At 34.2% G+C, this 22,722-nt stretch overlaps 1 protein-coding gene across 1 annotated transcript in view; it reads right to left on the bottom strand.

Annotated features, from left to right (window-relative positions):
- Positions 1–1,034: 1,034 nt before the first annotated feature.
- LOC125677872 (uncharacterized) overlaps positions 1,035–22,722 on the bottom strand; it is a 29,974-nt gene continuing 8,286 nt past the window's right edge. The window contains exons 5-10 of the mRNA XM_056156527.1: positions 15,988–16,432; positions 15,127–15,361; positions 10,674–10,872; positions 9,651–9,758; positions 6,167–6,268; positions 1,035–4,743 (exon numbers count right to left, since the gene is read on the bottom strand). Coding sequence (XP_056012502.1) covers positions 4,456–4,743; positions 6,167–6,268; positions 9,651–9,758; positions 10,674–10,872; positions 15,127–15,361; positions 15,988–16,432 — 1,377 coding nt within the window. The 3' untranslated portion in view covers positions 1,035–4,455. The remainder of the gene's footprint in view (positions 4,744–6,166; positions 6,269–9,650; positions 9,759–10,673; positions 10,873–15,126; positions 15,362–15,987; positions 16,433–22,722) is intronic.

Below are 22,722 nucleotides of genomic sequence, written 5' to 3'. Positions count from 1 at the left end.
GAGAGAGAGAGATTATGTTGACAGATTCTTGCTCTAAAATAGTATATTTATCAATTGTCATTTTATCATTGAGCTGCATAAAATTTCCTTTCCAATAAATGACCTTTTACAATGGGATTGAGAACATTTCTTGATAATATGTGGAAAGTAATTGATTTGTGTATATTTGATTGCTCTCCATTTTTACAGATAATTCCTGTGCCGATACACATTTTTATAAACAATATCTTAGAAACAGTCAAACCTAATAAGCTGATATCAGCTTATAATATTTCTGATAATATCGGGTAATATTTCTGATATCAGGTAATATTTCTGATATCAGCTTATATTTCTTCTGCTATTAGTTTATAATATTTCTGCTATCAGCTTATTTCTGATATCAGCTTATAATATTTCTGATGATATCAGCTAACATTTCTGATATCAGCTTATAATATTTCTGAGGGTATCAGCTTATATTTCTGATATCAGCTTATAAAAATTTCTGATGATATCAGCTTATAATATTTCTGATGATATCAGCTTATAAAATTTATGATGATATCAGCTTATAATATTTTTGATATCAGCTTATATTTCTGATGATCTCAGCTTATAATATTTCTGATATCAGCTTATATTTCTGATATGAGCTTATAATATTTCGGATGATATCAGCTGATATTTCTGATGATAGCTTATAATATTTCTGATATCACTTTATGATAATTCTGATGATATCGGTTCATAATATTTCTGATGATCTCAGCTTATAATATTTCTGACATCAGCTTATAAAATTCCTAATGATATCAGTTATAATATTTGTGATATCATCTTATAACATTTCTTCTGATATCAGCTTATAACATTTCTTCTGATATCAGCTTATAATATTTCTGATGATATCATCTTATAATATTTCTGATGATATCAGCCTATAATATTTCTGATTTGAAAAGTTGATTTCTGAAAGTGGCTACCCTCTGATACGGAAAAAAATGACAATATTTATTTCATTTTTCTGTATAAACATCAGGTAACTCATTCAAATCTGTTCCAGTTTCACAATATATTTTTTTATTCAAAAATATAAATAGATATACAAGTTCAATGAATCTATATACAATACAAAAGAAGTACTTTAAAAAAAAAAAAACAACCCACCACTGAATTACATAAACCAATGTTTGTCCTCCAGATTACAGTAGCTGCCAGCTGTCCTCCCCTGACTAGATCTTATCAATATTATGTTTGTCCTCTAGATTACAGTAGCTGCTAGCTGTCCTCCCCTGACTAGATCTTATCAATATTTACCAACAATGGTTTTATCAGTTGTTTTCTGTAAATGTGGAGAGTTTAACAATAATTTCCTTGAAAATTTTCAATCAGTTAGAAAGACACTGTGAGTTCAGCCCCTATCTGGCCTAGAAACAAATAGTTCACCACATGTGGCATCCCTATAGGCACCACGTGAGGCATCCCTATCACCACATGTGGCATCCCTATCACCACATGAGGCATCCCAACCAACATATGTGGCATCTCTAAACACATGTATGGCATCCCTACAACACATGTGACATCCCTACAACACGTGTGACATCCCTACAACACGTGTGACATTCCTACAACATGTGTGACATCCCTACAACACGTGTGACATCCCTACATGTGTGACAGCCCTACAACACGTGTGGCACCCCTAAAACATGTGTGGCATCTCTATTAACACATGTGACATCCCTATCAACATGTGTGGCATCCTTAACAACATATGTGGCATCCATATTAACATATGTGGTAAATATTTGCCTTCTAGTGACCTTCACCCATCTGATTTCATGAAAATCAGTTGAGAAATGTGACTTCAATCTTATTTACAAGAATAGGAAATTCTCTATTAAACTAATTTTTTGAACTTTCTCTAAATATATCCCAGATCTTTGCTAAAAATAGCAAACATGCAAAATATTGAAATCTGATACAAAACACACTAAAATGGTGGTATAGAGGAAATTCTGAAACCCCAATCACTGGATAGAGATAGGAGCCTGTATCACTTTGGAAGGTATTCCTTTGATTTTGATGAATTGTGTAAGAAATGTTGAAGTTGTTCTACAAAACCACAAACAAACACAGGCTACTATAACAATACTGCAGTTCTGTTGTGAATGTAAATAAACCGTCAAAGTAAATATTCGCACCTCCTAACAAAAGTACTATAAAACCTGGTTACAGCAAACACGCTTATAATGGATTCATGCTTTCAGTGAAGCGATTCACATTCACTAATGAAGTCTCTAATTACAATAAAGAAGTAGGTACAGTTTCTACAGTCATCTGGCCCAAAATATTGATGATTTCACTTGGAGCTCAAATCCTGGCATTCAATTAAGGAATAGTTTAGCAATCCCAAAATTCACTCAGTTTGATCAGCAAAATGATTTGTGTCATATGACGAGAGCTTGAAGTTGGCATAAAATTGCAAAAATGCCATTTTCAATGAAAATATCCACAAATTCAGGTGGTTTCCCTTTTAGAAAACATACAGCGCATGCGTCGAGTAAATTCACATTGAAGCATGTTTTTCATCTCAAAATAATACACAATTTATATCATTTTCATTTTGCTCGACAAATGCGCACATCTTTTCCTGAGCAATAATTTGTATGACATTTGACAGTTTTCAGGCTTATTTTGAGAAAAAGGTGGGAAATGTCTTATTCATGATGTCATAATGATATCCATTTACGACTATCCTTCTGATTTTGTTGACATAGTATACCTGGCATTTATTTTACTTTCTTAAAACGCTGATTAAGGTTAATTCCAGACACATTTTATAGAGAGAAATTTTTTGGGCCTTTTTATGTATACAACCGTACCTTGTTCTTTAAATTAGAATGTTTAGGTGATGCACATCATACGTTATCAAGCATCAAAACTTCACAAATGCAAACAAACATGCTGCAACAGAAATACATCATATATCTCTTTTATAAGTATTTTAGAAAGTTGCATATTTTACATATGTAAATAATAGTAACAATATGTAGACAAAACAAAATATACATTCTGTTAGAATGATTGCCCTAAATAAGAATTATAAAAAAGCAAAAACTACTATTGCATCAAATAGCTGCGTTTCATTCAATATTTATAACCCTGTAGATAATTCACAGAATTCAGTGTCCTTTGTTATCGCAAAGTTATCATACAGTGGTATTCCTGAAAGTGTTGCCTGAATGCAGAAAAATGCTAATAACATAATATTATATAAACAAGAGGCCCACTGGCCACATCGCTCACCTAAGCAGCAGTTCCTAGCAATATACAAGCTTGAGCAAAACTATCATTATACAAGCAGCTTGGATCAGAGAAAACTTTTCAAAGGTAACGATTAAAAATTCATTAATTATCAAACTTAATTATTAAACTTGACTATAAATTCATCAATTGTCATATGTCCTTGTCGATGGGTATGGCCTTTCATATTAATAGATTTGTGCCAAGTTTTCCCTATACATTTGCATGTTAACCTTTGATCCCCTATTGTGGCCCCATCCTAACCCTAGAGGTCATGATATTTAAAAACTTGAATTTCCACTTTGTCAGGAAGCTTTCATGTAAATATTTAATTTCCTGGCCCAGTGGTACTTGAGAGGATGATTTTTATATGACCCCACCCTATTTTTGCATTTTTGTGAATATCCCTCCTTTGAAGGGGGCATGGCACTTCATTTGAACAAGTTTGAATCCCCTTCATCTAAAGATGATTTTTATCAAGTTTGTTTGAATTTGGCCCAATGGTTCTGGATAAGACAATTTTCCTATACATCAGCATGTAAAACTTTGATCCCCTAAAGTGGTCTCACTCTTAACCCTTGGGGGCCATGATCTGAACAAATTTTAATCTGCTCTATACCAGGAAGCCTTCAATAAAATCTTCATCTTCTGGCCCAGTGGTTCTTGAGAAGATTTTTACAGATTTTCTTTATATATCCGTATGTATATATTTGATCCCCTATTGTGGCCCCAACATACCCCCAGGGGTCATGATTTTAACAAACTCAAATCACCACTATGTCAGAAAGCTTTCAAGTAAAATTCAGTTTTTCTGGTCCAGTGGTTTTTGATAAAAAGATTTTTAAATGACCCACCCTAATATTACATTTTTGTGATCATCTCCCCTTTGAAGGAGGCATGGACCTTCATTTGAACAGACTTGAATCCCTTTCATTCAAGGATGCTATGTGCCAAGTTTGGTTGAAATTAGCCCAGTGGTTTTGGAGAAGAAGATGAAAATGTGAAAAGTTTATGACAACGATGCCAACGACAAACAAAGGAAAGTATTGATCAGAAAAGCTCAGTTGAGCCTTTGGCTCAGGTGAGCTAAATAACGACAAATTTGTTTGAGGGCTATAAAGGACACTGCATCAGTGAAAAAGACAAGAATGGTGGTGGGGGGCATTATTTAGGCAGAACATATCCTTTGCTGACCAGGGGTCCATCTTTATGGAGGTACACGACAGGCCACACCGTCAAATGCACAGTTTTCCCCTTCTTGTTATAGAATTTAAACAAGTCTTTGTCAATTGGAGTCCCGGGTACTGCAATGTGTATAGTCATCTGAGGGTCCTGAACACACATCAGCCACATCTGCTCAATGCAAGCTTCAACATACACCTTCAGCTTCTGCCCAAAAGCACACTTCTGGAATGTTCTTTCCAAAAAATCACATTCCTCTTTAAAGAATACCTTTATAAATTGAAAAAGGTCAAGTAAATGGTTGTTTTTAGAAGTAATCTCAAAGATTTCAAAAATAAAATCAATATCATCTTGACTTTGTCCAAATGACCTTGAGTTGTTATCAAGACACAGAAATACATATTTTAGTTTTAAGAAATCTTGTGTGTCATGTGTTTGCAGATAATGCTCTCGTGATCAAAGTTTTTTGTCCACATGTTTGCAAAAGGCAGAGAAACTGGACAATTTTCTCCCTTTATCTTGTACATTCCTTCACATATGCAGGTATAATGCATAACTCTTAAAATGAACATAAAAAGTCATTATATTTCAGTAAACAATGATATAATATTTTCTAAGGATGGTAAAATACTTTAAAACTGAAACCCATAATGAAAATTTGAATCCCCCTACTTTTATTACAAAGTAAATTAATTATTTTTATGTTCCCTTAACATTAACCAAAATTACCTTTAAAAGGGCATTAGCTGCCAACGAGGGAATAAAAAGTTCTCAATTCAGAACTATGGTTAAAAATGCTAGAATATGTTTGAAATGAAGAATTTTTTAAAAGCATGACATTTGATTAAATTTTGAGTAAAATTTCTCTGCAGTGAATCATTTTTTCCAAAAAATTAAATCTTGGCCATTGTTTCTATAATAAATAGAAATAGCATAATGTAAATAAAAAAATAAAACTTTCCAGAAATGAGCCCCTCCCCCATCCTTTCCCAAAAGGGTTTTAAAAAAAAAGGTTTCAAAGTCACTAAATTCTGCAGTGTGTTCACAATTGTTGTTTACTACTTGCACTCAATTGACACCTGTGACCTAGATTGTTCTCTATAGAGCATGTTTACTTTCTTTAGTAGAAAGATGACGTAATGGTTGCATCATTGTCTTTCAAAATTGTAGTAGAAAATTCATTTTTATTATAAATACACTGGAAAACTTTGATTAAAAAGGCTCGGGTTAGACACTTTCTATGCATTTTGGATTATACAGGGAACTAGGATTTTGGAATTACTATTTTTGTGTGTGTAGATTCTGTTCGAATTTTTTGTTCAACTACCGTAAGTTAGTATTTTGCTATTGTTACAAATTTCTTTCAATTATTAATTGTAAATAAATATTTTTAATTGTTTGATTGCCTTTGTTAGTAAATTCTGCTGCTCTATAAATCAAGGGTAAATCTGACCCATAACAGAATGCTGACATTGAAACCAAAAATCTTATCTTGTATGTCATCTCTGGGGTTCAAAATGTTGATATTAAACAACAAAAGAAAATATTTAGCAAACTCTGTATTGCTCAGTTTGAGTCACCTAAATTCAGAAACATGAGTTATTAAGTTGAAAATTTCCACAGACATACAGATCATAAAATACAGGGTGAAAAATTGGATATAATTTTACTGATTTAAACTCTATGGTCATACCTTGCATACTTCTGGAGATGAAATAGAAGCTGTGACCTTTCTGTACTCTTTCGCATGTTTTAAAGTTGCTGATGTGAGTATCTTGACCATATCATTTGGAACCTGCATCATCACAGAGAAAGAAAATGTGTACATAAGACATGAAAATTATGGTCAGGAGTCATAAAAGGGAGATAAACTCATGTCATATTAGTCTCATTTTTTCCCCATGAAATTATTGTACATAAATGAAATTTTCACCCTACATCCTAAAACGGTGAATTCAAAATTGGTCTATTATCAATTTTACTCATTCATATCACAGCTACAACATTTAAATCACAGCTACAACATTTATCATATCACAGCTACAATATTTATATCACAGCTACAACATTTATGTCACAGCTACAACATTCATGTCACAGCTACAACATTCAAATCATAGCCACAACATTTATATCACAGCCACAACATTTATATCACAGCTACAACATTTATATCACAGCTACAACATTCATGTCACAGCTACAACATTCAAATCACAGCCACAACATTTATATCACAGCTACAACATTTATATCACAGCTACAACATCTATATCACAGCTACAACATTCATCAGATCACAGCTACAACATTCATCAGATCACAGCTACAACATTTATCAGATCACAGCTACAACATTTATATCACAGCTACAACATTTATGTCACAGCTACAACATTCATATCACAGCTACAACATTTATATCACAGCGACAACATCTATATCACAGCTACAACATTCATCATATCACAGCTACAACATTTATCAGATCACAGCTACAACATCTATATCACAGCTACAATATTCCCATCACAGCTACAAGATTTATATCCTGCTACAACATTTATCATATCATAGCTACAACATTCATCATATCACAGCTACAACATTTATGTCACAGCTACAACATTCATGTCACAGTTACAACATTTATATCACAGCTACAACATTTATGTCACAGCTACAACATTTATATCACAGCTACAACATTTATATCATAGCTACAACATTCATATCACAGCTACAACATTTATGTCACAGCTACAACATTCATGTCACAGCTACAACATTTATATCACAGCTACAACATTTATGTCACAGCTACAACATTTATATCATAGCTACAACATTCATCATATCACAGCTACAACATTCATCATATCACAGCTACAACATTCATGTCACAGCTACAACATTCATATCACAGCTACAACATTCATATCACAGCTACAACATTTATATCACAGATACAACATTCATATCATAGCTACCAGTGCTCGAGCTGGGCTTTGCCATTTTTGCCAATGGCGAATTTTTTTCAAAAATGGCGAAAAAAAATTTAAAGTGGCGAAAATCCCTTTTTGCAATAAATTGTATTCTAAAATTTCCTTTGTCAGTGACACATTATCACCTGTTTGTTTATGCAGTCAAAGTCTGTTTATTCAGTCAACGCGTGCGACCGGAAATCTCGCGTCGCTCCAGTGCACACAGAGCTGGTCACGAAGGCCAGATAATATCCCTTTTTGCAATAAATTGTATTTTAAAATTTCCTTTGTCAGTGACACATTATCACCTGTTTGTTTATGCAGTCAAAATCTGTTTATTCAGTCAACGCGTGCGACCGGAAATCTCGCGTCGCTCCAGTGCACACAGAGCTGGTCACGAAGGCCAGATAATAGCCGCAGGTAATGTATGGCTGCAAAAAAGTCGGTGATTATGTAATAAAGTACATCGGACAGCTGTGTACCCTGCTGTGGTCAATTGTTTAACATTTAAATTCTTATTCATTATCGTGTTATCATCTCCACATTAATGTCAATTCTTAACCACAGAACTGACCGGTAATTAAATTGGCCGTATTATTGTGTATAATGTATATACATCAATTGTTTGTTTTTGTAGTCAAGCTCGTTGATTACAATGTTTTGATTGTGATGTGTTTGATTTCATAAACAATGCGGTCGGTCACCATTGATATGAACATAGCAATTTTAATAAATAATTTTTTTTTTGAAGTTCTGAAGTTTGGTGCGCAACAGTATAAAAATGTTAATCTCATAAGACTATGCACCCCCATACTATTTTGACACTAAACTTGTAGCTTCTGATCCTAGTCAGTCTAAAATTCAAAAAAATATCTCTGTTTGGCTTTACTGTCAACCCCACCTGCTCAAACATCTGATTCTGTCTAAATTGCATAATCTTCCATACCAAAAACGGAAATTTAATAGGGAATGGTTGAGATACGACTCTAAATTGGGCTTGATGTTTTGTGACATCTGCATTTCGGCCAATGTACACAATGTTTTCACTGAGGGGTGTAGCATCATGAAGTTTATATTTATATCATTATGATTTATTATCTGATTTTTGATTTCCATAGTAGAATTTATCAAACAAATCAACTTATTATTTCAGAAAGAAGTGTTTAGGTATGGTAGCTGGATATGATTAAGTAATGTAACTGATTCAAAATGCTAAAATCAGTGTAATGTAATGAATAAAATAATATGATGGAAATAATTGTAAAGCATGAGATTATTTGCGCCGCGCCGCACCCCGAAAAATTGGCGAAAGGGAATTTTGGTCCAGTGGGAGCACTGATAGCTACAACATTTAACATATCACAGCTACAATATTTATATCATAGCTACATTTATCAAATCACAGCAACAACATTTAACATATTACAGCTACAAGATTTACATCACAGCTACAACATTTATATCACAGATACAACATTTATATCACAGATACAACATTTATATCACAGCTACAACATTCATATCACAGCTACAACATTCCCATCACAGCTACAACATTCATATCACAGCTACAACATTTATATCACATCTACAACATTCATATCACAGCTACAACATTTATCATATCACAGCTACAACATTCATGTCACAGCTACAACATTTATGTCACAGCTACAACATTCATGTCACAGCTACAACATTCATGTCACAGCTACAACATTTATATCACAGCTACAACATTTATATCCTGCTACAACATTTATCATATCACAGATACAACATTTATATCATAGCTACAACATTTATATCATAGATACAACATCTATATCACAGCTACAACATTTATCATATCACAGCTACAACATTTATATCATAGCTACAACATTTAACATATCATAGCTACAATATTCCCATCACAGCTACAAGATTTATATCCTGCTACAACATTTATCATATCACAGATACAACATTTATATCATAGCTACAACATTTATCATATCACAGCTACAACATTTATATCATAGCTACAACATTTATCATATCACAGCTACAACATTTATATCACAGCTACAACATTTATCACATCACAGATCTAGAAAAACACACAGTGATAATAAATTCTCATATTCTTCACTGTCAGTCATTGGTATTAAATATAGATAATATTCAATGTCTTCCTCAGATGTTACTTACACGCAGAGTGTGTTTGGTTTGAAATGGCTGGAGAATAGGGATCTTCATAGCGTGCTCAAGGTCACATAATTGTTCCTCAGCTTTCTTCAAGCAAAAGTCATACCCATACTGTAACACATTAAAGTGAAAAAAGATTTAAACATCGCAGTAGTCCACAATAAAATTGAGCAACAATGATACAGTAAAACACAGACTACAGCGAACACGCTTATAATGAATTCATGTTTACAGTGAAGTGATTTCATTCCCTGTAGTCTTAAAACATATCATGAACTCACTTGATAGAATGAATTACATTTATAACCAACCAAAACTGTTCATCGACAGCACTTCTCTATAATTGTGTTTTACTGTACATCACGTAACCAATATAAAGGATCACATGACCCCAGCACTTCTCTATAAGTGTGTTTTACTGTATATCAGGTACCCAATATAAAGGATCACATGACCCCAGCACTTCTCTATAAGTGTGTTTTACGGTATATTAGGTACCCATTATAAAGGATCACATGACCCCAGCACTTCACATAAGCATGTTATACTGTAATTGTTCGTCCCCAGCACTTCCCTGTAAGTGTGTTTTACGGTATATCAGGTAGCAAATATAGAGGATGAAGTGATTCATGGTTTTCGGTCTTTCTGTCTCTCTCTCTCTCTCTCTCTCTCTCTCTGTCTACAATTTTTACCTTGTGTTGTCAAATTTTCTTCACTACACAAGGTAGAGACTTTATACATGATGAGCTAGTGAATTAAAAGGTCATGGTCAAAGCTATGAAAATGATAAAGGTCAATCAAGGTCAAGGTCAGCTTTGTTATGCCATGTATTGAACAGCCTTCTTCATATAACTTTACAGAAGTGGTAACCATGGCAACCATTTCACCATAGTTACTCTGATGATGATACCACGATATTACTACATGTACTATCACAATCTATTACCTGAGTGACATAGTTTAATATTATTCTAAGTTGAAATCTTCATGCCAAAGAATCTAATGTTCATTAAGGTATTTTCTCACCTGAATCATTTGCTGTAGTTTTAAGATGATATCATGTTCTTCAAACCCACCATCGGTGAGTTCATCGAAAACCTCGGACCACTCATCATCATAAATCAGGCCAAATCTCTCCCCGATCTTTGTTGGTCTATTTTTGTCGCTGAGATCTGTAAATGCTGAATTTCCCTCTGTTAACTGTTTGCTGGCAAAACTGCTTAACCTAATGAAAACCACAAGTTATCTATAATTATAATCAAGTTAAAATTAGCACAAACTGGTACAGATCTAAAACTCTGTGAACCCCTGATCAAGGGCCATGAATTCCCAATTTTGACAGAGGACTCGATACTCATTACAAATATACATCCAGTTAACTATATATGTTAAGGAATACAGATGATTTCTAAAGATTTCATACATTTTGCTGTAAAACCTATTTAACCCCACCCTCGGGTCTACATCCCTAACCCAGGACCACAAGTTTAAATTACACTATTTTGTTACTTGTCTTCACGTTTGATAAAACTTTGCACCCAGTCTGTCTGTTTGATGGTAAAAAGATTTAGTTGATTTTCACCACTATGTCTCATTAAACCCACTCTAGACTGGCGCTGGAGGTTCACTAATAACCAAGTTTTATTATTATATTTTCATGTAAAATACTCGAATCTGATTGGTCGAGAAGCATTTGAAAAAACATATTGTTACCCTCTGAGAACAGAAAGCATGCCCTCCAGGGTGATAGTATCTAGCAACGGGTAACAGTACTTGACAACGGGTGATATTATAAAAAATTATCACATGCGTCAAATTTATGCGCGTACGGTTCACCGTAGATTGTTAGACGAGGTCGTTTGAGCGTTTGTAATAAACACGAATACCCGCATCAATATACGAAAAATCGCATAACAGTGATTGATCAAATGTCAACAGACGCAAGTCTTTCTGCTTTGTTGTTTATATAACATTCAGTATAATAAAACAAATATTGCATGTAGTTGAGGGTAACATTGAAAATTTTCACCCCTCGAAAAACCATTGTCAACCTCGGCTACGCCTCGGTTGACAATGGTTTTCTTGGAGTGAAAATTTTCAATGTTACCCTCAACTACATGCAATATTTATATACTGTAATTTTCAGATTTAGTTGGACTTTCACTAATATGTCTCATTAAACTTATTCTAGGACCAGAACCCTGCTCCAGTGGCCACAAATCTTACAAATACAGTAAAACCCAGTTTTAGTGAACCTCCAGGGCTAGCAAAAGACATTTTGCTGTATCCAAATTTTGTCATATCCAATAAAATTTTCACTATTTTCATATCATAGAGGGAAAAAATTTTCACTTCAATATTTGTTTTATTATACTGAATGTTAGTTATAAACAACAAAGCAGAAAGACTCATGTCTGTTGACATTTGATTAATCCCTGTCATGTGATGTTTTGTATATCAATGCAGGTTTTCGCGTTCATTACAAACGCTCAAATGCTGTCGTCTAACAATCTACGACGAACTGTACACACAAAATTTGAGCATGTGATAATTTTTATGATATCACCTGTTGTCAAGTAATGTTACCTGTAGCTGCAGAACTGTAGCTCTCTGAAAAAAATATTGTTCCGTCACAATATTTTTTCAGATAGCTACAGTTCTGCAGCTATGTTACCTGTTGCTAGATACTTTCTATTGACCTTTAATAACATCACCGCGGTATCTAAATCTCAGGTGACCTTTAATGACATCACTGCGGTATCTAAATCTCAGGTGACCTTTAATGACATCACTGCGGTATCTAAATCTCAGGTGACCTTTAATGACATCACTGCGGTATCTAAATCTCAGGTGACCTTTAATGACATCACTGCGGTATCTAAATCTCAGGTGACCTTTAATAACATCACTGCGGTATCTAAATCTCAGGTGACCTTTAATAACATCACTGCGGTATCTAAATCTCAGGTGACCTTTAATGACATCACTGCGGTATCTAAATCTCAGGTGACCTTTAATGACATCACTGCGGTATCTAAATCTCAGGTGACCTTTAATGACATCACTGCGGTATCTAAATCTCAGGTGACCTTTAATAACATCACTGCGGTATCTAAATCTCAGGTGACCTTTAATAACATCACTGCGGTATCTAAATCTCAGGTGACCTTTAATGACATCACTGCGGTATCTAAATCTCAGGTGACCTTTAATAACATCACTGCGGTATCTAAATCTCAGGTGACCTTTAATGACATCACTGCGGTATCTAAATCTCAGGTGACCTTTAATAACATCACTGCGGTATCTAAATCTCAGGTGACCTTTAATAACATCACTGCGGTATCTAAATCTCAGGTGACCTTTAATGACATCACTGCGGTATCTAAATCTCAGGTGACCTTTAATAACATCACTGCGGTATCTAAATCTCAGGTGACCTTTAATGACATCACTGCGGTATCTAAATCTCAGGTGACCTTTAATAACATCACTGCGGTATCTAAATCTCAGGTGACCTTTAATGACATCACTGCGGTATCTAAATCTCAGGTGACCTTTAATAACATCACTGCGGTATCTAAATCTCAGGTGACCTTTAATGACATCACCGCGGTATCTAAATCTCGGGTGACCTTTAATAACATAACTGCAGGGCTCAACATTAACTTTTTTCCCTACTTGTCCATTCAGACAAGGGACAAAGATGTTTACTTGTCCGAACTTCAACTTCACATGTCCGAATTTTTTTTTAAAAAAGGCTCTAATATTGTCAACTTGAAAACTGTATTTAATTTACTTAATATATAGTCTATTTTCATACCTGCTTGGTTCATTTTTTTTTTTATCTTATTCTCTTGATAAAAACAACAAATGCATAAAACAAAATTTTATCTAGACTTCCTATCTTGAATTAATGACTTTGTAAGATCCATGGATGATTGAAAGCATTTTCTCACCAGAGGGCGCGTTACGCAAGCTTCACGGAGTGCACGGAACTCTGGGTAGAGAATGGATTGAAATAGTACGCAATAAGTGAACACCAATCCCAATTGAGTTTGACTCAGCTACCGTAGTTTACATAGCGATTGATATCGTGATCAAAGTTCATTTTCCATGCATTACACATGTACTTCCGACTCTAAACTACCGATAAACTTTTCACAAAATTGTTTGGAGACTTCTTTACATAAAAAAAGCACTTGTCCAATCGGACAAGTGCCCATCAATATTCACTTGTCCGAAATGTTTTTCCACTGGTACCGGACAAGCGGACAAACGTTAATGTTGACCCCTGAACTGTGGTATCTAAATCAGCAGTTTATACACAATTAATAAGTAAGACATCTAGCCTATCTTGTCTTTTACAATGTAATGATATAAAAAGAGTTCTGAAAAATAAATGAATGAAATAAACAAATCTATACATTAACCTCTTGTTAACCTCTAGTACCAGGGCAAATATAAATAAACAAATCTATACATTAACCTCTAGTTAACCTCTTGTTAACCTCTAGTTAACCTCTTGTTAACTTCTTGTTAACTTCTTGTTAACCTCTAGTTAACCTCTTGTTAACCTCTAGTTAACCTCTTGTTAACCTCTAGTTAACCTCTTGTTAACCTCTAGTTAGTTAACCTCTAGTACTAGGGCAAATGTAAATAAACCTGCATACTACTATGGAATCATTAGAATTCGTGGTGGCTCAATTTTCGTGGAATTCGTGGGTACCCCTCATCCACAAATTTACGTCCTCAATGAATAAAGAATCATAATTACATTCCAGAGTTATCTTTCTTACAATTATATAAATCCACGAAATTATGTCACAACGAACCCGTAAAAATTTAGCAATCCACGAAAATTGGCCCCCACGAATTTAAATGATTCTACAGTAACCTATTCATGCGTTCCTGTGTTTACGTAGATATTGTCCTGCATACTAACCTATTCATTAGTTCCTGTACCTAGGTAGATATTGTTCTGCATACTAACCTATTCGTGAGCTCCTGTACCTAGGTAGATATTGTTCTGCATATTAACCTATTCATGCGTTCCTGTGTCTAGGTAGATATTGTCCTGTATATTAACCTTTTCATGAGTTCCTGTATCTAGGTAGATATTGTTCTGCATACTAACCTAGTCGTGAGTTCCTGTATCTAGGTAGATATTGTTCTGCATATTAACCTATTTGTGAGTTCCTGTGTTTAGGTACATGTAGATATTGTCCTGCATACTAACCTATTTGTGAGTTCCTGTATCTAGGTAGATATTGTCCTGTATATTAACCTATTCATGAGTTCCTGTGTCTAGGTAGATATTGTCCTGTATATTAACCTATTCATGAGTTCCTGTACCTAGGTAGATATTGTCCTGTATACTAACCTATTCGTGAGTTCCTGTATCTAGGTAGATATTGTCCTGTATATTAACCTATTCATGAGTTCCTGTATCTAGGTAGATATTGTTCTGCATACTAACCTATTTGTGAGCTCCTCTATCTGGGAGGCCTGAAATGTCCAGGATTTATGCAGATCGGAGTATGCTCCTTTCCAATCTCTAACTCTTTGGTCCCCTGGTTCTGGAAGTGTTCCAAAAGCCTCACTCTTCGAATTACTATTCTGTCTCTGTAACACTTGACGCTCAGACCTTGGTACATTTTTATGTCCCTCGTTTCTTGGGTAACTGTTCTGTCTTGGCAAGACCTTATCTACATCTTTTAAACAAAAATTCAGAGAAAAGTTATCTTCAAAGCAATACACTGCATACAATATGTCGTTTTGAACAATGTTTGAGCAGTAAGAAGATCTAGGGATCGAATATTTATGTGATTTTGAAGATATTTTAGTGCCAATTAGGCAAAAGGATTGGATACAAGTTCCAAAACTTAGATATACCTCTCCTTTATATAACATACAATCACAATATATATATATATATATTCATGTCATAAGTACATGAGCATGTATAAATTTTTCACAAGGTACTAATCTGCACAAAACCCATCTTCTGATACAGTAAAACACAGTTAACGCAAAGCCCAAAAGCCAGCAAAAAACAGTCTGTTATAACCAAACTTCGTTATATCCAATTATACAATTTTTGTTATTTTCCTATCACAGGGGAGTAAATATCACTTTGCAATAAGCGTGAATTTGTGTTCATTATAAATGTGTTTTACTGTATTTTAATAATTCATATTGGTAATAATAGTCTTACAAATGTATGCATTCATTATAAACATGTTTTACTGTTACAGTAATAATTCATATCAGTAAAAATATTCTTACAAATGTATGTGCATATAATCACTATAGAAAGCAAATTGATTATTCCAATTACCCATGCGTTTGGGGAGAGATATTTGATCAACATCCATAGCCTCTGTGTCTGTGGTGTCCTGGAGTTTTCTTCGCATTGGGAAAGTTTCAGCTTTATTCAACATATCCGGACCTTGTAACTTGAATGGTTGATTTAGAACACTTCTGTGTAATGGGTTGTCCTGTCGTGTCACTGGGTTGGGAAATTCCACTTGCTGATGACTAGCAGATTTCTGGATATCCTCAGGATATCGATAAGTCCACTCAGAATTCGGGTCACATTCATGAAGAACTGCTTCCGCTGTACTTAATATGTAATATTCATGTAAACTTAACTTAGCAACAACTTCATAGTTCCCCTTTGTGTAAAGTTTGATGAATTCATATAATGGCCCTTTGTTTTGTATTTTCCAGACATAATCCTCCAAGTTTTCTTCTTGTGACATTTGCTGAATTTTTGCTTCATACTGAAATACACATCAACAATTAACTCAATCATTATGTAAACAACATAGAAAAAATAAACATACTTCCATACATATCTTAAGGTCAAAATAAATTATGCAAACATAACCTTTTAATTTCAATGATGCATTGAGCTGATACTAATCAAGTATTAATGTTTTTCTGGCTCAATATATCTTCATATTGTATAAAATCAAAATATCACAAATGTTATATCTGTAATCCTTTGTTCTGTACTTTTAGGTCTGAGGTAAAATCAAGATTATTCCATGTAATGTGTCTATTGCATATTACAATAGTCATCAGTTCTGTAAGTGGAACTCTTCAAGCTAGAGGTGTGTAAAGTTGTGCTACAATCCCTGAAACGTTCTACTTTCCCACTTGAACGGTGAATGCACGGTGAGCGAACAGAGTGAACGGTGAACACAGTTTGGTGAACAGTGAGCACACGGTGAATGCAAAATGGTCTATTCATTCGGTATATTTTGGATTTTTCCCTTGGATTGTACTTATTTTATAATTAGGTAGAGAATATATATATTATGAATGCATCTGTTTGTTCATTTTGTGCAAATGAAAATGATCGTAAATTTCACATCAATGCACGTAGCAATCATGCACAAACAAAAGAAAATTTCATATGTACATTGTTTACAGTATTACATATACAGATCCGTGTATACATGAAAAATAGATACATATATTCTATAATATTTAGAATTCTTGATGTTTTCATAAATCATGAATATTGGTGCGTCATCTCAGTATACTACATATAATTATATATTTTGACTTCAGATACATAGTATTTGATTTCTTAATACAAGAGTATAAACAATGCATGTGAAATAAAGGTAGTCTAGTAATTAGCGCCAAGAATTTACAGGTGTACATGCATGATTTCAAAGTTTACGTTTGGATTACACGCAATTAAAAAATATCCCCAAAGGAGTCAAGATAAATGCATTAAACAACCAACACGGGTAGAACAGGTATCTCGTGTTGACACCTGAAAGCTTCTAAATAGTATAAAACGTTTATTCCCACGTAGATTTTGCATTATTCACTTTACTGCAAATATATATCGTATATCGACCTGAGGAAATAATCCCAGAATTAATGTATGTACGTACAAAATAAATAGTGTGACCATGAATTTACATTTAGATTGTGCAATATTTGCATAATTTTGATGCAGATAAAACTGCTTATTGTACTGAACTATACGTATATCAAATGTGGGGGAGAAATGTACAAGAAATATTTCATCTTTATATAAAAGAGACAAACGATACAAAAGTTTCAAATTTGCGGAAAGGAGTAAATACTTTTATGGACAATGTCTTTCATAAATATAGGCATAAAATAATCCGAAATACTTGTCAAATCAATTTGACATTTGGACATGAATGTGCATTGAAATGTAGCATAATTTTTTAAGTACTGAGAGAAATAAGAAAATTAAGAAAAATAATAAACTTATATAGAATTCTTGTCAACTGAGACAAAATAAACTTTAATAAATTATGTTTTTGCCCAAACTTGAAAATGTTGAAATGATAATTCAGGTGGGGAGTGAGGTATTTTTCAACTGAAACTGCCTCATTTTTGTACACGTACCAGCGCTCGTTGCTCGTTCTTTGCAACATGTACATGTATAAGGGTTGAATTAATAACTGAAGTCTCTTACATTTTTCTCTCATTCAAAACTTCTCCCACTTTTTAACCAAACAATACTTATGTTTTGTAATGATAATAACAATGATTTATTCTATTCTTTGATATTGATGACTGATCTGCAGTTTTCCTTGAATTTTCGCAGTTGATAATCCTGATATTTGTACTTCATAAATTAAATTTCTGATATAATAAGAAAGTTTACTTTCACTCTTATGCACATGTTCCTTTTTTGTTTTTGCCTTCTTATGAAAATCGATCCCGACTTTGGTGTTCCGAATGACAGTGAACGGTGAATGCAGGGTGAACGCTTTGTGAACGGTGAACGCACGGTGAACGCTTTGTGAACGCACGGTGAGCGCAAAACTGTAAACAGAGAGTGCACGGTGAACGCACGGTAAGCGAACAGAAAAATGGTAAAGTAGAACGTTTCAGGGACTGTACCGGTACAACATACGTAAACATTACTTATGCATAAATTATGGCAAGTACAAAAAAAAAGTATATCAAATACAATTACAGCTTATTACACTTATATTAAGGTCGCTTATTTTGAAATATCGCTTAATATATTGAAGTAAAACAAAATCCCCAGTCTCAGTATCTTTGAAATGTCGGTTAAATCGAAATTGCTTATACTGAAATATCGCCTATTTTGAAATAAATTATCAGTCCGCTGAGTTGATAATATATTGTTTTTATAACGGCTATATTGAGACAATTTTTGATGGTAGTCATCAAAGTTGGTGGCCTCATAATTACACAGGTAGGTAGATATTAAAGACCCAATTTTACGTTAACACCCCCAAATTTTACCTGTATCCTGATCAATTAATTGTAAGCCACTTGTCAATCAAACAGTCAATTAACAATAGATCTCAGGTGGAGTGACATCTGCACAAACTGTGGTCTGGACAATGCAATTTTGATATAATTGTAAATTTTTCTCCTTTACATACATTATAAATTACACAATCAGAAATCAAACAATAATTTGCATATCAATTTCTAAAACTTAAAACTTATTGAAATAATTTATGTTGTCAATTTAAGATACCTCTATATTTATATTGACTCAATGAATAATTTCTGTTGACTGAGAGTAAGAGAGAAAGAGAGCGAAATAAATTTGACCTCCCCACAAAAAAAAGAAAACTTTGTCATTGCATGGACACAAAATACAATTATTAATTGCAATAGAAAAAAATTTGAAGTCAAAATCTGAAATGACAAAGGGGTTTTGATTAATCCCAGTACTTTCAAACAGCTTGTCACTATCACACTGCATTGAAAACAGTTTTTGCAAGGCCGGGTTCACATTAAAATCTCATAACAAAGTCTCTATAAAATCTGACGCGGACAACAACGACTTGCTGATGTTAGTGAATTTTCTGAAAACAAAACTGGTTCTGAAATTCTGATGGTAGACTATACAAATGTTTACACAACGATGGTCTCCAGGGAGGAATTTTCTAGCAATATTATAATAGAAACATACCGCAAGAGAAATATTGGTGACGAGAGCGAGAACGAAAACTTAAACATTCCGGATGAAAATGTGACCTACAATCAAGCTCAAAATTGTATTTTGCAAATTGAAAAAAAAACAACCATAGGTACAGACACTACCTAAAGTTGACGAGGAAATGTAGACACAGGAAATTGAAATATTCAATGTTGATCAGCTCAATATGAAACAAAAGTTAACAAAACTTATAATTTCTTTTCAAATAAAAATCTTAAGTGGACTAATAAATTCAATCTATTATTCAAATGTTTTAAATTGTGTAATGTAATAAATTCATATTTCTGCTTTCGTAATCGGGATCGAGATGCAAAAAGACGCTTCTGTTATGGTCAACATCAATGATTTCGCTTATTTTGAACTTCGGTTATATTGAAAGAAAAAGATTGGTCCCCTGAATTTCAATAAATCTGGAGTAAGCTGTATAATCAACTGCAAACCACTAAACTGATCATAAAATTCTTCCGTGAAAAGGAATTGATTATCCTAACAAGAAAAATGAAAAACTTGATAAACAAGAGGTACTGTGAGCAATGCTCACTAAGAATACCCCCTGCTTACCCCAATCTCCCAAAGGGTGTTGGTAATAGGTTAAAACTACCTCTTTTCTGAGTGTTGCTACTTCGATGTCCAGTGTGCATGACCTTTGACCTTTCGACCCCAAAATCGATAGGGAACATCTTCATCCCATGGGTAGTCCATATGTATGATATGGTGACTGTAGGTGGAAAGGATAATGCTTTAGAGCCCGGAAACCATATTGCTACTTCAATGTCCAGTGCACGTGACCTTTGACCTTTTGACCCCAAAATCGATAGGGATCATCTTCATCCCATGGGTAGTCCATATATATGATATGGTGACTGTAGGTGGAAAGGATAAAGCTTTAGAGCCCGGAAACCATATTGCTACTTCAATGTCCAGTGCGCTTGACCTTTGACCTTTTGACCCCAAAATCGATAGGGAACATCTTCATCCCATGGGTAGTCCATATGTATGATATGGTGACTGTAGGTGGAAAGGATAACACTTTAGAGCCCGGAAACCATATTGCTACTTCGATGTCCAGTGTGCTTGACCTTTGACCTTTTGACCCCAAAACTTCATCCCATGGGTAGTCCATATATATGATATGGTGACGGTAGGTGGAAAGGATAATGCTTTAGAGCCCGGAAACTATTGCGTCTACAGACGGACAACCCGATTCCCGTATACCCCCCGACAACTTGTTGTGGGGGGTATAACTATGTGAAGTAGCACAGGAACTGGATTTGCCAAATTTGACCGATATAAAGCATCAATCGCAAGAAGAGCTGTAAAGGGAAAAACCTATGTGCACATCCCACACAAGAACTTTTCTTGTAAATAATGGGATTCATAATATGCTTTATAAGTTAAAATCTGTCCAACTATGAAGATATTTTATTTTATCATAGAATTGTAACAGGTCCATTCATATGACATGGACTTTGTAATTGTACATGTAACCCCCCCAACCCCAACCCCCATCCTCCTCCTTTTCCAATATATCTATCGGCCCAACTGCAGTTTTTAACACTAATCAACACAACTAATGTATTTTCGAACTCCATCTAAGCCATCTTGAAAATTACAAAATATTGATGGAATTCAGATAAAAAACATCAACTTTTGGAAGTTTTAAAATAGGTGTGACAGAGTTTCAAAAAATATATTAGTTTTAACTTGAGATTGTTTTTATGAAAACCAATTATCTCCCCAGCTCCCCAAATTGGAAGTGCTCCAAATGAGACCTGCATGGAATGAAGGAGAAAGCATGAGCAGGAACACAGACATTATGAACTCTGATAAGCCACATAGGAGAAGTGTTCAAAAACTGTATTACACCTTCCATCCCTCAGATCCAATATAACAATTGGATACCCCTGTCCCTAAAATATGCGCATACGCAAATGGCATTGAAGTATTGTATAAAATTTCAATTCTATCGTACAAGCCATATAGATGGAGAAACATTCACAAGCTATTTCAACATCCTCCACCCCCTCTTAGATCCAATATACATTTAGGGAAATAATTGGATCCTCCTGTCCCAACAATATGTAAATCTAAAAATGGCAATGAAGCATTGTACAAAGTTTCAAATCTATCCGATAAGCCATATAGGAGTGAGAATTGTTCACAAGCTATATTACATCCTCCATCCCTCTTAGATCTACTATAACTTTTAGAAAAATAATTGGATCCTCCCATCCCACCAATATGCACATCTACAAAAGGCAATGAAGCATTGTACAAAGTTCCAAGTCTATCCAATAAGTCATATATGAGGAAAAGCGTTCACAAGATTTTGTGACAGACAAATGGACAAGCAGAGTGGATGAACAGAAAGTACAAAAACAATATATAAATGTCTCCCCCTGAAAGAGGGGAGACAAAATAAAAAACTAGTGTTAGAATAAAAAAAAAAAATGCATTTTGACCAATGGCAAAGTTTGTTGGTTTTAGGACTCATATCTACAGGAGCCCAAAAAAGGGTTAATTATACCATATATAGCCATATCATCTTAATTATAGGACTAGGTCACAGTGACTTTGATTTAGGGCATGACATACCTTCTTCTTAATTTGCATTAATTGATCAAGTTTGATGATTGTAGACCAAATAATAGTCCATTTACAAGTTGGACAGGATTTTGCCATATCGTCTTAAATGGGCATGGACACGATTTGAACTGAAAATTTTCAAATTTTGTTTTTCCATTTTGATTGTTTACAATGCTTAACTAAAGTATTTCTAATCATTAACCAAAACTTGAATATCAGTTGCTTATCGAGTTGCAAGTGAGATACAGCACTCACAATTCTTTGTTATGTAAGCAAGGCTCATGCCATGTTTTTGTTTACATAGATTGCTCAATAGAAAATATGTTTAAAACAAAATAAGATGCGTCAAACATTAGAAACTGTTCAATTGTGTTCAGAATTAATTTGTAATTTAAAAAATCTGCTTTAAACAAAACTTTTGCTAGTATTTTAACCTATGTAAACAAACATGTGACACGAGCCTTGTTTACATTACAAAGAATTGTGAGCTCTGTGTCTCAAATG

The sequence above is a fragment of the Ostrea edulis genome, chromosome 2 (genome assembly GCF_947568905.1).
Source record: "Ostrea edulis chromosome 2, xbOstEdul1.1, whole genome shotgun sequence".
Taxonomy (NCBI): domain Eukaryota; kingdom Metazoa; phylum Mollusca; class Bivalvia; order Ostreida; family Ostreidae; genus Ostrea; species Ostrea edulis.
The sequence above is the reverse complement of the archived record's forward strand: the minus strand, read 5'-3'. Positions and strand labels throughout refer to the sequence as shown.